Raw genomic sequence first — 14675 nt, forward strand, 5'->3', positions numbered from 1 at the left:
ATAGCAGCAAGATTGTGAATGTAAAGGAAAGTCTTCTGACATGGGACGACTGCACGAACGATGTAAGAGCGAGGATCGCAAAGATAAAATCAGTAATAGCAGAATTCAATAACACACGGAGAAGCAATAAAATCGGCTAAAAGATCAAACTGAACATCGTAAGAACATGCGTGTTCAGTATAGCTTTATGCCTTTGAGGAATTTAAAAAGACTGACCGAGGTAAGATATTTCGATTTAAAGCTTTCGTGACTGCAGGGATTCATATTCTTGGTTCTTTCGGTAAAGTCACGTCGAAGGGAAATAATAAAAGAATGTCTGATATTGGCATAAATAGTTCTACAAAATGATACTGCATCTAAGCTGGACCCAAAGACCAATGTCTAAGTCAGAAAAAGGTATCAAATAGAAGACATGTTGCAGGCAGTAATGAGAAGGAAACTGGAACTATTTGGATACACGTAAGATGGGTAACAATAGGAAAATGTAAAGTGTGTTTGGAGAAATGGGACGTCCATAAATGACGTCACGATTTTGGACGATTTTGACCCCCCCTCGTCACACATCGTCACAAATGTCTGACCCCTCCCCAGGTGCGTGACGTCATTTATGGACGGCCCCAAATGGAAAGAGAGGAATACTTAACAGAATGGTGTGATGACAAGAGATTGGTACCAGAAAGATGTGCACTACTTGAGCATATTGGCACAAGACAAAATACAAATTTAAACCAATACCATCACTTTGCCATACATAGCAGGGGTTACCAAAAATATTTCCAAAATCTTAAACAAACACAAGATCCAGGTTCGTTTCAACACAGTACACAAAATCCGTGATTTGATCCCATCTGTAAAGGATGTGATTCCTGATATGCAATACCCTGGTGTCTACAAACGAAGTTGTGGCTGCGGCAGCAGTTACATTGGGGAAACGAAACGACATGTCTCGGACCGCGTTCGCGAACACAAGGCAGATCTGAAACACGGTGGGACCAATACCTCTGGCGTTGCTGATCATTGTTTTAACGCAGTGGGCTCACACGAAATTGACTTTTCCAGGACGAAGGTACTTTGCAAACCCACTGGCTATTATCAGAGATTTGTTCATGAAGCCATCCAGATATTAAAACACAGACACAACTTCAACCGAGAAGATGGGTACAAACTGAGCAATCATTGGAAGGACGTTATGAACCAGGTAAAGTCTTAACTGACAGTGATGTTTCCATCCTACCTGCCTATGTCAGCTGTTATTTCCGACTCTCTGTGTGTCTTTCTCTCTCTGTGCATCTCCCTCCGATCTCTATTCCAGTGACCCGGGTGCTGCTGCGGGGTCCACTTTCAGCCCCCCCCCCCTTCTCTCTCCCACCCACGGCAGATCTCTCGCCTACTTCAGCAGTGTTTTATTGCTGTGGTTGTCCCACCTGATGACGATTGCTTGTGTTGCGATCGAAACGTCGTGATCTATTATTTTTCTACCTACGTGACTTTACCGAAAGAACCAAAGAGTATGGCTAAATGTGCAGTGGACAACGACGGGCTACCTGCCCGTGGATCGTGATGATGTCGTATTGGGGAGGCTTTTAATGCAAATTATTCTTTGAACATCAGAAGACAAGTTCTGCACGGGTGTTTCATATGCCTAATATATGACAATTGCACACTGAAGTAAGCTCATGCAATTAACCCGTATGTTTCATTGTGATTCGAAGCAGGTATGGGTGGCTGGTTGGATGAAATCACCTTAAGTAGAAATGTAGCATCATTTAAAAGGTTTAGATAGATAATTCATGTAATGTTTTAATTTTTGAATCGACACCAGTCCTATTAGAGCATTGCTCTACGTGATGTGTTGAGCGGACGTCACTTTAAAGAGTAGACATGTCCACGTGGCAGCTCCCATTGACCTGTCATGGGGTAGAGCAGTGAAACGCACAGGGTTGTTAGATACGAGAGCATTCTGTAACATATGGGTTGTATTGCGATCGCAGGGGTCAGTTCAACATACTTGCTGTACTGCTAACTGACCAACTTGTATCCCATAACGACCCCGAGTTCCGCAGATCAACGTGTTATCCGCCAGCGCACATAGCATTCGTCTCATTTAGATCAACCCATTCCGCTATAATGCAGATTACATTATATTAATGATGGTGTGTGAGCGACCAATCCTTGCCTCCATAGGTCTTGAACACGCATATATATCTACACTGTCCCACACCTGTGCGTCGTGCTTGCTTCGCTGCCCTGTGCCGAGCGGGACGACGAGGCCATCGGAGTGGCTGACGACACACCCGCACCGGCGGCCCCTGGGTGGTGGCGGCGGCGGCAGCGGCAGCAATGGCTGCGTGCGTCTTAGCACGGGTGTCTGTGGCGCGCTGCTCCAGCCGCGATGATCTGGCGCTGTCGGTGGCATGGTGGCCGCAGCCAGCATGGTGAGCAGCGAGCGGGGGCGCGACGGGCCTCCCCTCCCCGCTGGTGGCACTGCCGGTGGCGACAGCAGCAGCGGCGGTGTGAGGCTGCCATCGCTGGTGCCAGCAACGCTTGGAGACGAGCATCGCTCGGCTTCCTCCGAGATGTGATCCAGTCGTTGGAACTCCATCTCCTGTGCAGGAATGCTGGGGCGGACGGCAGAGGGGTTGGTGTGTGATGGCACATCTGGTCATGATGTGGTTAGGGAGGAGGGTGTTGGGGGTGTTGCCCATGGGGCGTATGTATGTATGTTGAACTTCTTTCGCACCGTACGTAGCCAACCGTGCTAATTGGAAGTGCGGGAGGGAGGCTGGTGTGCAATTAGCAACAATATTTTCTGACCATAATTTTCCAGGATTTAGTTGGGAGATGGTCATTTACAATGTGAGAAGGCGAGAAAATCCATAAGCGGCTCGTATGAAGTCAGTGTTTCTTTTCTCAAATAGACATTGAAGTGGTGCTCCTTTACATTGACTTTCATAAGCCAATGATGGCAATTCCACATTGCAATGTCAGAGATCACACTTGACATTACAACCACGACTAGAGGTAATGTTGATGTCGAGTAATGAACAGTTTCAAGCCTGCGTCTGACTCTGTGAGTAAAATAAACGCGAGCGACCGATCCACGCTTTGCAGTCGAGTTGAACTATAAACTTCGCTATTTTTGATTTTACCAACTAAGACCCACTTGAGCTATATAGGTATTTTTCATAAGCGATCTGGCTATCACAAATGATAGCTCAATGGAGCGGCTTATGTGGAAATGTATAGCAGCCAAATACTCTAAACGCATGTTGGTTCTAAATGTGAAGGGAAACCGGAGGACCCGGAGAAAAATCCACGTGACCAATCGGGAGAGAGAGAGATACATGCAAAATAGAAATATACAGGTGTCAGGGATCAAACCCACGACTTCCTGCATACCAGGTGATGGAGATAACATCTCGCCACCATGGCGCTTTAGTTCTAGTTGCCAGTGCGAGCCCCTGGGACACCTGATGTCGAAGGTGGAGCCCTGGAAGGAGGCTTTGTGGTGGACCAAGCTGGCGCCGGTGTAGGGCGGGCACGGTGAGATGTCGTCCCAGTACACGTCGTGCTCCAGGGGCGGCAGGTCCCGGTACATCTCGTCCACGCCCATGAGCGAAACCTGCGGCCACCGCGTTGTGCCCGTTAGGGGAAAATGCAGCCCACAACAAACTTTCAGGCCGGTCCAATAAGGGAGCCTCCGCTTTGTTTGGCTCATGGGGAAATGTGCAAATGCGTGCGCCCACATTGGCTTGCATTATTAAAACACACTCGCTCACAGCCACCTAATGATCATGCTGGTGTGCAGCATAAGGTATTTACTTTAAATAATAAAAGATTTGATGTTTGGCAATCATGTCAAAAAAACTCCAGTGGACAGTTGTGCAGAACATTACAGGGGTCGTGGCGAGCACTACTCCTTACCTGCAGATTCCTGTCCACGCACCAGTTGGCTTCAAAATCATCATCGTCCTCACCAAATGGGTTTATAAGCTGCTCTGCGACCTGTGGATATAGGCCGTGATGGAGGGGAAATCATCATCAGCATGAAATTCACGGCCAAGAATAAACATGAAAATAACCTCGCATAAATACATTGCATAAACTAAAGACTCCAACATTCCAAGCGGTCGATATGGTTGGCTGTAAAATAACTTAATCACGTCGAGGGAAGCCTCCTTAATCTCACGTTCCATGGCAGTTGAACCTTCACATCCCGTGTTCTCCCCCACTCGATACTTCTTCTTTGATATGGTTGATGTAGATGCAGAGCAACAACTACAATTTCACATTCAGGTGGTCAAACCAGACAACCACGTTAGAAGCAGCAGAATGTATCGTTGTGATATCTCTGGATTGGGCATGTTGTATGGTCTGTTCTGGATGACCACAGTAGCACACTAGAGTTTTAGTAGGAATGAATTATACACCAAGAGAGGAGCACCGCACTATCGCATTGTAGGAAAATGGAATTTCCACCACTGGCTTAGTGTCATAATTGTCAAGGAGTACCGCACTATAGCTTGACTGAGCCAGGAGACACTTTGATTCTTGACTCATTGGACAAGGACAACTCGGCTGAACAACATGGCTCCTCAGCCGTGGGGTCGAGGGTTCAAATCCCGGGCAGCGTGCACCTCCCGAACCTTGAGCCAGCCGGCGTAGAAGAAGAACTGCAGGAGGGTGAAGACGGGGATGTAGAGGTCTAAGTCGTGGCCCGGGTAGCCCTGTGCTGGGTCCAGGAACTGGCGGCCGATGAGGCAGGCGAGGAAGAAGCTGTACACTGCCACCGTGACCACCTGCAGCACCGCGCGCACCACACAGGCGAGTCAACTCGGCACCACACAGATGGTTCAATGTCCTGCCACCACACACATTGGCGGCATACACCGCACATGCCATGAGCACCATACAACTTCATGCACCATACTGCACAGGCTACATGCACGAGTCCACGTGGTGTGGAACAGCATTGCACATGCTGAGCAAGGTATAGCATGACAGTACGACATCACGGGCATGCAAGTAATGATACACATTACCTAGCAGCCACCAGGGTTGGACTGGACCGCTGAGCAAATGGACACTTGCCCGTTAAGCAGGTCCTGGACTCGGGCCATCAAAGCTTGTAACCAAATGTTAAATGCATCCACAGTCAGCTGGTGGAGATATAAGTTGGGCTGAGGGTGTGGTGGTCCCACCTCCAGGACAATTTAAACGACACATTTTTGGTTGATCGATGTAAAATTGTAGTTGTTGCTCTGCATCTATGTCAGCCATACAAAAAATTAAATGCGGTGCAACCGATGTGCCGTTAACACGTCTAGGTGTGCTGCAGTATTTTCTTTTGAATTGATCGGCAGAAACGCGGACGATGAAATAAATTCATGAACAAGCACGTAGACACACAGGCATCAACAGCAAGCAATTAAATACACACACAGTCATTGAGACGAGCACAGTAGATCAGACGCAGAAATCCAGATGGACGTACAAAGGCCAGCATATTACTTGAGAAAGCAGCGTGCACACACACACAATGACCATCATCGTCATCAGCCACGATCAATCTACTGATGGATGAAGGGCCCGCTGTGATGTGTGTGGTTGAGTTTACCACGTGAAGATCGAGCAAGCACGAGAGGTGTGTGTGCGCTGTGGAATGTTGAACCTCTTTCGCACCGTACGCAGCTACCTGTGCTAATCGTAGGTGCGGGGGGAAAGACAACAAACTAATCACAAAAAGCAGTCCTAAAGAAATTAGTTATCAATCTAGATTTAAAAGTGTATAGCTCCAGTGGGCTTCCTAATATGGGAAGGAAGAGCGTTCCAGACGGCCGCAGAAGCGCAATGGCTCGCCAAAAGCCGCTGCGAAAAGTTAACCTTGGCCGTTGCGAATACTACCGGTATACTGTCATGGCCACACAGGTCGAGGCAGACGGGGCAATATCGTTTGTGAATCTGAGTGAACAGCAAGGACGTGGCAGCATTTGCGTGGCTAGGAAGAGCACGGGGGGAAGGGTGCAGGTGAGAACGGTTTGCGGCAGGTGACATTACCTGCGTGTACACCAGGGGAATGCTGACCCAGTCGTAGCTGTACAGCATGCTGCAGCAACTTCTGAAGTTGTTCAGGTCCTGGAAATCGGCAAATAGCCTATGTTTAGGCTATTTTGTTCATTTTTATTGCAATCTTCAACTTGGTCGAACTGTTTTTTTGGGGGGATTATCTTGCACTGTAATGTACTTTCAGATGCAAATAAAATCGTGGCCAATGCCTATTTGCCACCACGACGCCCATACACTGACACCACAACAATCCCCCGTCACCGTTTCTTCCTTTTGCCGTATCCTGCCATTGTTGCAGAGTTTACAGAGTCGACACCCAATCTCCTGGGTCCGCTCTAACAGCCGTCCCCCTTGGTTACCGACCTCTGGGTGACATTCCACCGCCAGTCTCAACGACCTGTCATGTGAAAACAAAGATCCCCCGTGTAGCCTTTAGCACACTTTTGGGGCGAGTGCCTTTAGCGGTGACAGTGTCGATGAAGGCCGGAACAGCACGCCAGAGGATGGGTGGCCAGCATCACGTCTGGCCGCCTTTGTCTCCCTAGTGGCGATGTTTACACACCACACTTAGTACTCATTTGAGGCTGAGTCGACCAAGGGTTCAGATAATTGTCACTGGTGTTGGCCGTCAGCGTGAAACGAACTCGGTAGCGTGCTAACCACTACACCACCGCTCCCCTGCACCCTCCCTCCACACGCACCCCGTTCATCACAACCTCCTCCACATTCCCTTCCTGATTACATTTACAGTATAAACACATTCCAGCCACGTTCTACTCTGAGCCTCCAGTTGTTTACCCTATCTTTCCATTGCTTTCCGTGTTTTAACCGTATGTAACTTATCATAAATAGCTTATTGCTTTGTTATCGTCCAGAATAGTAACATAGATATTGGTCCTGCCTCATTCATCCATCTCTTAACACAAAAGTTGACCTCTCTGCTATTCCAAAGTGGTTAACGTCGAGCATTAGAGGTGATCTTTAACAGAGGCCACATTCTTTTCCGAGTTAGCGACCCAGAAAATATTCCCACACCCGGCCACCACATCCAGTATACCATTCGGTATGGCCATTGCTGCTGGACACGTGCCCGGAAAAAATTGGTAAAAAAAATTAAGACCCTGGTAGCTACGGTTTTCATTTACTGTTTGGGGTGCCGTGGTGGCGAAATGTTAGCTCCCTTGCCCGGTATGCAGGAGGCCGTGGATTCAATCCAGACCTGACGCCTCTCTCTCTACCCGTGGCCGCGTGGATTTTTATCTGGGTCCTCGGGTTTTCACCTCCACATTTAAAATCATGACACGTTGAGCTTAATTGGCTGCTATAAATGTCCACCGCTAGTGTGACCCTAAGTAAGGCCCACTGAGCTAAAGTAGCTATTTTTCAGAAGCCGATGTGGCCACAAATTTGTGATAACCAGGTCGCTTCTGAAAAAGAGCGAATAACTCAGTGGGATTTACCTGGTGAAATAAAATAGTTTAGTTTCACACGGAGGCTTTCGCGACCAATATCCAAATGAGAGGTTTTTTGGGTTAGATTACGTAAATATAATTGTGTCGATAAACTTGCCACCACTCGACACAGCCAATAAGTTAGGTTTTTCACGTAAATAAAACATTCAATTCTTTACTAATTCAGCGCACTGGTGTGTTGGGCAGTAACCCCACTCAAATGTACTCGAATGGTACATTTTGTGGGTTTACTCTCCAACACACGGGGTGTGTGCCGAACTAGTAACGAATTGGCACGTTTTATTTACGTGACAAACCTTACTAATTGGCTGTGTCGGGTGGTGGCGGGTTTAACGGCACATTCGTATCTCACCCCAAAAACCCCTATTGTGGATCAAATCGTTGTTTTTTTTCTTCCAGTTTTTCTTAGTTTGTCGTCCCCGTCACTCACGTTGAGGATGAGCTGCAGCGACACGTTGTCGAGAATGCGTCCCTCGGCCTTGGCCTGCGCCGCCAGGTTCGCGAACCACACGCACGGCACCCAGAACTTGTTGTGCGGAGAGCGGAGGCCGTCGAACTTGCGGCGCTCCGCGGGAGTCATGAAGCCTGCGGGTGGTGGCATCTCGCGCGCCTAAAGTCCGCGTCTCTTGCCCTCTTCACTCAGTTCGTTGGTCATTGCGGGTGCGTTGGCAGTGCTGCCTTATAAAGGTATGGGCATTGCTGCCTTATAAAGGCAACACTGCCAACGCAACAAAACATACTGCGTGTATATATAATAATAAGATGAAGGGCCATTGCCTGAAACGTCAAATGTTTTATCTTTTTCCATCGAAGGCCACCGTGAGATTGACGAGTGTGTCGAGTTTTTCGTGTCTTTAACTGGGATCTGTGGACTCCGCCCGCGCCAGCAGCTGCAGACTCAGCCCCCATTCTTAATTACCATTGCCAATTAAGCGATGAGAGGTCATATGGCCTTTCCCGGGAGTGACAGCAGTGCAGAATGCACTGGGAGACAAATGCAGATGGTTATCGGCACTCATTTGTTCAGCGTTTAACAGTTGTTTAGAGTTTATCTGGGAGAGTGAGAGCTCAAGGCCGATGGTATGATGGAGAGACATAATCAAAGGCTTGTCTTGTAAAGTGCCTCACGGCACTTGACAACACAGTCCCATATTCTTGGTTCTTTCGGTAAAGTCACGTAGAAGGGAAATAAAAACATAAAAATATATAAAACTATATTATTTTTATTATAAATAAAGACATAAAAATATATTAAACTATATTATTTTTATTATAAATTTTCCTTCTACGTGACTTTACCGAAAGAACCAAGAATATGAATCCCTGCAGTCACGAAAGCTTTAAGTAAAAAAAAACATAGTCCCAGTAAAAAAGAAACCCTTAACATTAAAACGATGAGGGTAAAACAATAAACCCTTAACATTAAAACGATGAGGGTAAAACAACCCTATACGCAAGAGAAAATGAATGTATTTCAAGACGAGCCCTTAAAACGTGGATTGACGGAGCGACCCTCACGGACTAAGAGGCAAAACGTTCCACAAACGAGGTGCCCGACTACTGAAAGCTTTGTCACACAGATTTCTCCTCGGTACGCTCAGGTGCAGAGGAGAATAAGCCGTGTACATTTGCAAGCTTCAACTTTATTTAGTTTTACCAGATGAAGGCTCAAAAGACCAGGATGTTCCTCATTTGCAAGAGTAAGCTGGGTCATCACGATGACAACTAATGTGCAGCAATTAACTATGTAGAGATCATAACAAACACAAAACACTATCACATGAGGAATCAACATTATTTCAAACATAAATAAATGAAAAATATGTATTTCCCTGCAGCACATGTCGGCTAAAGTGCATTACCTTCAGACTGATCACATCACAATTTACAAAAATAAGCTATAACAACATTCAACATTAAACAAATATATGATGATGATTATATACTGTCATATGGATGTGTAAACAGATGGCGATATTTGCCGAAATTCAGACAACTAAATGAGTTTCAGAGCCAGGAACAGCAGAAGAGAAGAAGCAACCGTCCAAGAGAAGAAAGCGGACGACCACCCTTTCGAGCAGAGGTGGACGTGTGGGTGTCCACTCAATGTGGGGAAGCAGAGGAGATGAAGCGGTCACCCACCGAGAGAGAAAGTCTAGTGATAGTACGACGGAGAGACGAGCGTAAGCTCTCGTTCAAGGACTTGACTGAAGCCAGAAATGCAGACAACCCAAACGAGTTCTAGACCCGGGACCAGCAGAAGACGAGAAGCAACCGCCCGAGGGAAGAGAGCGGACGACCAGCCTCTCGAGCAGATGTGGACGCGAGGAAGTCCACGCACCGGCCTCAACGACGTGGTCCATGGTAGGGAACCGCTTGTAGACGGCCGTGCTGACGGAGCGCAGGATGAGCAGCGCCGACTGGTTGGCGTAGCGCATGAGCGTGCGGCGCAGCAGGCGGCCGCGCTCGTCCGCGCCGTGCACGTTGCACGCGACCAGGTGCATGAGACGATCGGGCCACGGCAGGCTCTCGTACTGGCTCCACCAGCGCGACACCACCAGCGTCACGTAGAAGCCTGCACCGACAGTGAGACGCACGGGGGACCCGCGTGTAGCGCAGTGAGCGGGCCACCAATCGGTTAAAACGATTCAACTAGTCTTCTTGGCTCTTTCGGTAAAGTCACGTAGAAGTGAAATCATAAATTAATAAAAAAAAACATAATGAAATCATTCTCACGACGTTTCGGCCACAACGCAAGCAAGCCGTCCGTTGTGGCCGAAACGTCGTGAGAATTATTTTATTATGTTTTATTTTTATTATTTTATTATTTCTCTTCTACGTGACTTTACCGAAATAACCAAGAAGATGAATCCCTGCAGTCACGAAAGCTTTAAATCACTATTCAATTATATTTTTTTATTTTACCAGGTAAGGCACACTTGAGCTATATAGCTCTTTTTCAGATGCCGACCTGGCCACAAATGATAGTTCAACGACAGTGGCTTATCATGTGAAAAATGTATAGCAGCCAAATAATCTAGATGCATGTTTTTAAATGTGGAGAGGAAAATCCCAGAGGACCTGGATAAAAAATCCACGGGGTGAACATGCAAACTCGAAATATACAGGCGTCAGGGTCGAGATCGCACCCACGACCTTCTGCATACCAGGCGAGGGAGATAACATCTCGCCACCGCAGCCCCCCCCAGCAGAGCTGTCGAGAGGACATCTAACGATTCACCCACGTATCCCCCCCACCCCCCGCCGCCTCGATTCATCGTCGGCCACGATCTATCCGCTGCTGCTTTACTATCAGGAAGGCTGTTCAGACTGCACAATCCGTAAAGCTATCACCCCAACTGTTGGGAAAGAACCATCGGAGGACCCAATCAAAACCATCACCTTGCCATACATAGCAGGGGTCACCAAAAATATTTCCAAAATCATGAGCAAATACAAGATCCAGGTTCGATTTAACAGTACGTAAAATTCGTGATCTGATCCCATCTGTGAAGGATGTTATTCCTGACATGCAATTCCCCGGCGTCTACAAACTAAGCTGTGTTTCCGGCAGTAGTTACATTGGGGAAACTAAGCGACATGTCTTGGACCGTGTTTGTGAACACAAGGCAGATTTGAAACACGGTAGGTCCAATACCTCAGCCATGGCTGATCATTGTTTTAATGCGGTGGCCACACACGAAATTGATTTCTCCAAGACAAAGGTACTGTACTCTGCAAACTCACTGGCTATCAACAAAGATTCGTTCATGAAGTCATCCAGAGAAATAGACACAGACACAATTTCAACTGAGAAGATGGGTACAAACTGAGCAATCATTGGAAGGAAGTTATTTACCAATTTAAGTCATAACTGGCTGTGATGTTTCCATCCTACATTCCGATGTTCGCAGTTACTTTCGACTCTCTGATTTTACATTAACAGGTTCACACTAACATAGCCACCGTTTACATGGATATGCTAATCTCTTACATGGATAAGCTAATCTCTTACATTGACATGCTAATCTTTCTCACTTTAACATCACTAGCCCCGCCCACTTCGTTTATGACCCTTGGGCGATACCATTTCAAACCTTTAAGACAGCTTGCCTCAGCAGCTTTTCCCCCTCTTTTTTCACCTGATGACGATTGCTTGTGTTGCGATCGAAACGTCGTGATATTTTTATTATTTTGTATTCACTCTATTTTCATTTTTATTATTTTATTGTTCTATCTACGTGACTTTACCGAAAGACCCAAATAATATGAATTCCTGCAGTTACGAAAGCTTTAAGTCAAGATTTATCTCTCGAGCTCCTCAACACGAGCCAATCGCATCGCTCCATATGCACGGTGGACACCCTCACTGGCACGTGTCCTCCTGTGGCTGCCTCAACGTCGCTCGCCTCGACTCGACGACCAGCCATCAGCTGCCCTTCTTGCGACGTGATCTATCCAATCCCACTTACTCTTCCTAACAGTCATTCCTCTTTCTCTCAGTGCAGTAGCATAACTATCGTGGGGGCAGGGGGTGCCTTGCTCCCATCCTGGTGGCTAAAGCTATTTGGGGCCGCCTTGACAACCACCATGAGATGTGTTTTCAGCGACAGTGTAAAAGAACAAAAACTTACGTCATAATGTTATTAGACAAGAGGAGTCGTGATATGCAGCCTGGCTGCGAACGTGCGAGACAAATACAAATTTGAGGCCCCACTTCACCGATTTCCACACCCCCTGAATTGATAACGTAGTTACCACGCCACTGTCTCAGTGTAATTCCAAGCGTGCATCCATCTCTCCGACACGTATTTGCACTCTCAACTTTGATAACAGACTCTGCACCGACAGCCGTGGTCACTGAGACACCGGGGCGGTTTCTTCATTAGGGCGATTGGGCGACGCACCACCAATCTCAGCCGTTACTGTGCCTCTGGATATAGTCCAATCAGCGTCATGTCACGTTCTGTGGAGTACCGCCTCTTTTTGGGCGATTTCACTCTGGCTGAGAATCACCCAGAGTGTTCCCATAGACTTACATTCAAAGATGTTTTTTTTTCGAACGGCGGGCGCTGCAATGCATTCTCTATGGCTTCCGGGAGGGCTCGCACTAACGTGCTTACGTCATCATACGTAAGCACGTTTCAGTCAACAATATTATTTGTCGCCACCTAGTGGAATCTTTAATAAAAGAAAGTGAGTGGATTGTAATAATAGTGAGATAGAAACAAACAAGATGTATTGTAAGAGTCACTTTATTTTTCATTAATATTAAAGAAGTGAAGTTCCCTTTACATGCTTAAGCTGTTAATTTATCCATTGCATTGGTGGACCTTATCCTTATCAATCATCCAGACATTTGCCCCCCCTGAGAGATTTTGCAGGAGCCGCCACTGCTGAGACACCTACCCAACACGAATGAGACGGGAATGAGCTCCGCGTATTTGTTGCAGTACATCGCGAGCTTCTCGAAATATCTTTTCTGATTTTCCGAAAGCATGTACCTAAAAAATATGAAACCAAATGTCAGCATCATCATTATCATAAAAACAGACATCATTCCTGGTCTTATGCTGCTCTCCCTCCCCAGTTAAATCGGCAGGGAAGTCTCTGGATCATCTATTGCGCAGGGCTGATATTAGTACCTACATCTAATGGAATGAAATCAGTTTTATAGCCACAAGTCACTGGCCTTTAATCAAGTGATAGCTAAATAATACGATGTAGTGACCAGCTGGAATTGACTTGAATTTGATTTCTGTTTTTGCTCTCAGGACAATACTGTATTTCTAACAGGCTTCAGACAAAATACTGATCTCTGATGAGGTCTTCACGCCATCGACCAGAAGATTAGCATTAAGTACTCGAATGAAGTCTTAACAGCAGTCTTTAATGGGGTGTCTATACAATACACAGACTTATCTCTGATGAGGTATTCAGACAACAGACTGATAAACCAGTTTCTAATTGTGTCTCTAAAGCATACAATTTGATAGACCAGTCTCTGATGAGGTCTACTGGATAACAATATACTGACAAATCTATGTTTGGTGAGATCGTCAGACTATTATACACACACAGCATAGCATAGCTGCCAATGGTATCTAAACTCAATACTTTACTGACAGGCTAACCCGCAAAACAATCATGCTGCCCAGACTTTGAATGATTTCTAGACAATAAAAAGTCAAACCAGAGGCTGATAGGGCCGTTTTTTCAATACATAGATTGGTCTCTGTTGGAGTCTTTACACAGACTGACAGACCAGTATGTGATGGTCCGCAGTGAATACACCAACACCCCATTCTCCGAACGATTCACAGCATCTATCCCCCATCTTTGGACCGCATCACCCGAGCACCTGTAGACGCTGCTGAGCGTGAAGAACAAGGCGAGGAAGATGCAGAACTCCTTGTAGAGAAGCTTGTAGATGGACCCCTTCCATCTCAGGAGCAGCTGTGAGAAGCCCCCGAGTCGTGCATTGGCCACCTTGTTGGAGTAGGTAACCGTCATGCCGTGATCTTACCTAACCCTCACCTGACCCCGACGTGCTCTTTGCTTAACCTGACACCTGGCTCAACATGGTCCAAGTCTGACCTGACCTTGATCTGGAACAAAAATATGACCTGACCCAGATGAGCTTGACTGGACACAATGTGATTTGGCCCGGACCTCACTCTCACCTGGCCCGCTTACACCTGACAACACGTGACCTTCATGTCGAAATGGAATTGCAAAAGCAATCAGACAATTTAAATTTGGATTCCTTTTTATAAAGCTTGTGGAATAATCTGCACACGATCCCAAGCTTTATCAACAAATATACTCACCTTTGGATTTTTAAATGTAATGTTTTTACACTTGCCTACCTCAGGAAAATTTTGCTAACTTCCTTTAAAACGTATAAGATACAAAAAAGCAATTGGCTTCAGAAATAAATATCCTACAATGATACGTCAGTCAAACAAAAATAATAACACGAGCTATGTTCAAATGGCTTACGCACAAAAAAATCCACCACTTTTTCACGCACAATTCACTCCCCTTTACTAAGCGGAGACGACAAATAAAAAGCAATTGCGAATTGTGTTCATTAGAAATACGCTGATGGCAGCCCTGACTGCCGCCAGTAAAACG

At 46.5% G+C, this 14675-nt stretch overlaps 1 protein-coding gene across 1 annotated transcript; it reads right to left on the reverse strand.

Annotated features, from left to right (window-relative positions):
- Positions 1 to 560: 560 nt before the first annotated feature.
- Positions 561 to 14653, reverse strand: LOC133347731 (bestrophin-2-like). The gene is made up of 10 exons (XM_061560255.1): positions 13900 to 14653; positions 12948 to 13042; positions 9880 to 10113; positions 7969 to 8123; positions 6058 to 6135; positions 4647 to 4799; positions 3925 to 4005; positions 3471 to 3622; positions 2222 to 2618; positions 561 to 1907 (listed from the first exon to the last, which is right to left on the reverse strand). The coding sequence occupies exons 1-10, from the start codon at positions 14049 to 14051 to the stop codon at positions 1869 to 1871; spliced, it is 1536 nt and encodes a 511-aa protein (XP_061416239.1). The 5' UTR covers positions 14052 to 14653; the 3' UTR covers positions 561 to 1868.
- Between the last annotated feature and the right edge of the window lie 22 nt (positions 14654 to 14675).

This window comes from Lethenteron reissneri, chromosome 26, assembly GCF_015708825.2.
Source record: "Lethenteron reissneri isolate LAM-NWPU_2019-01 chromosome 26, ASM1570882v1, whole genome shotgun sequence".
NCBI lineage: Eukaryota > Metazoa > Chordata > Hyperoartia > Petromyzontiformes > Petromyzontidae > Lethenteron > Lethenteron reissneri.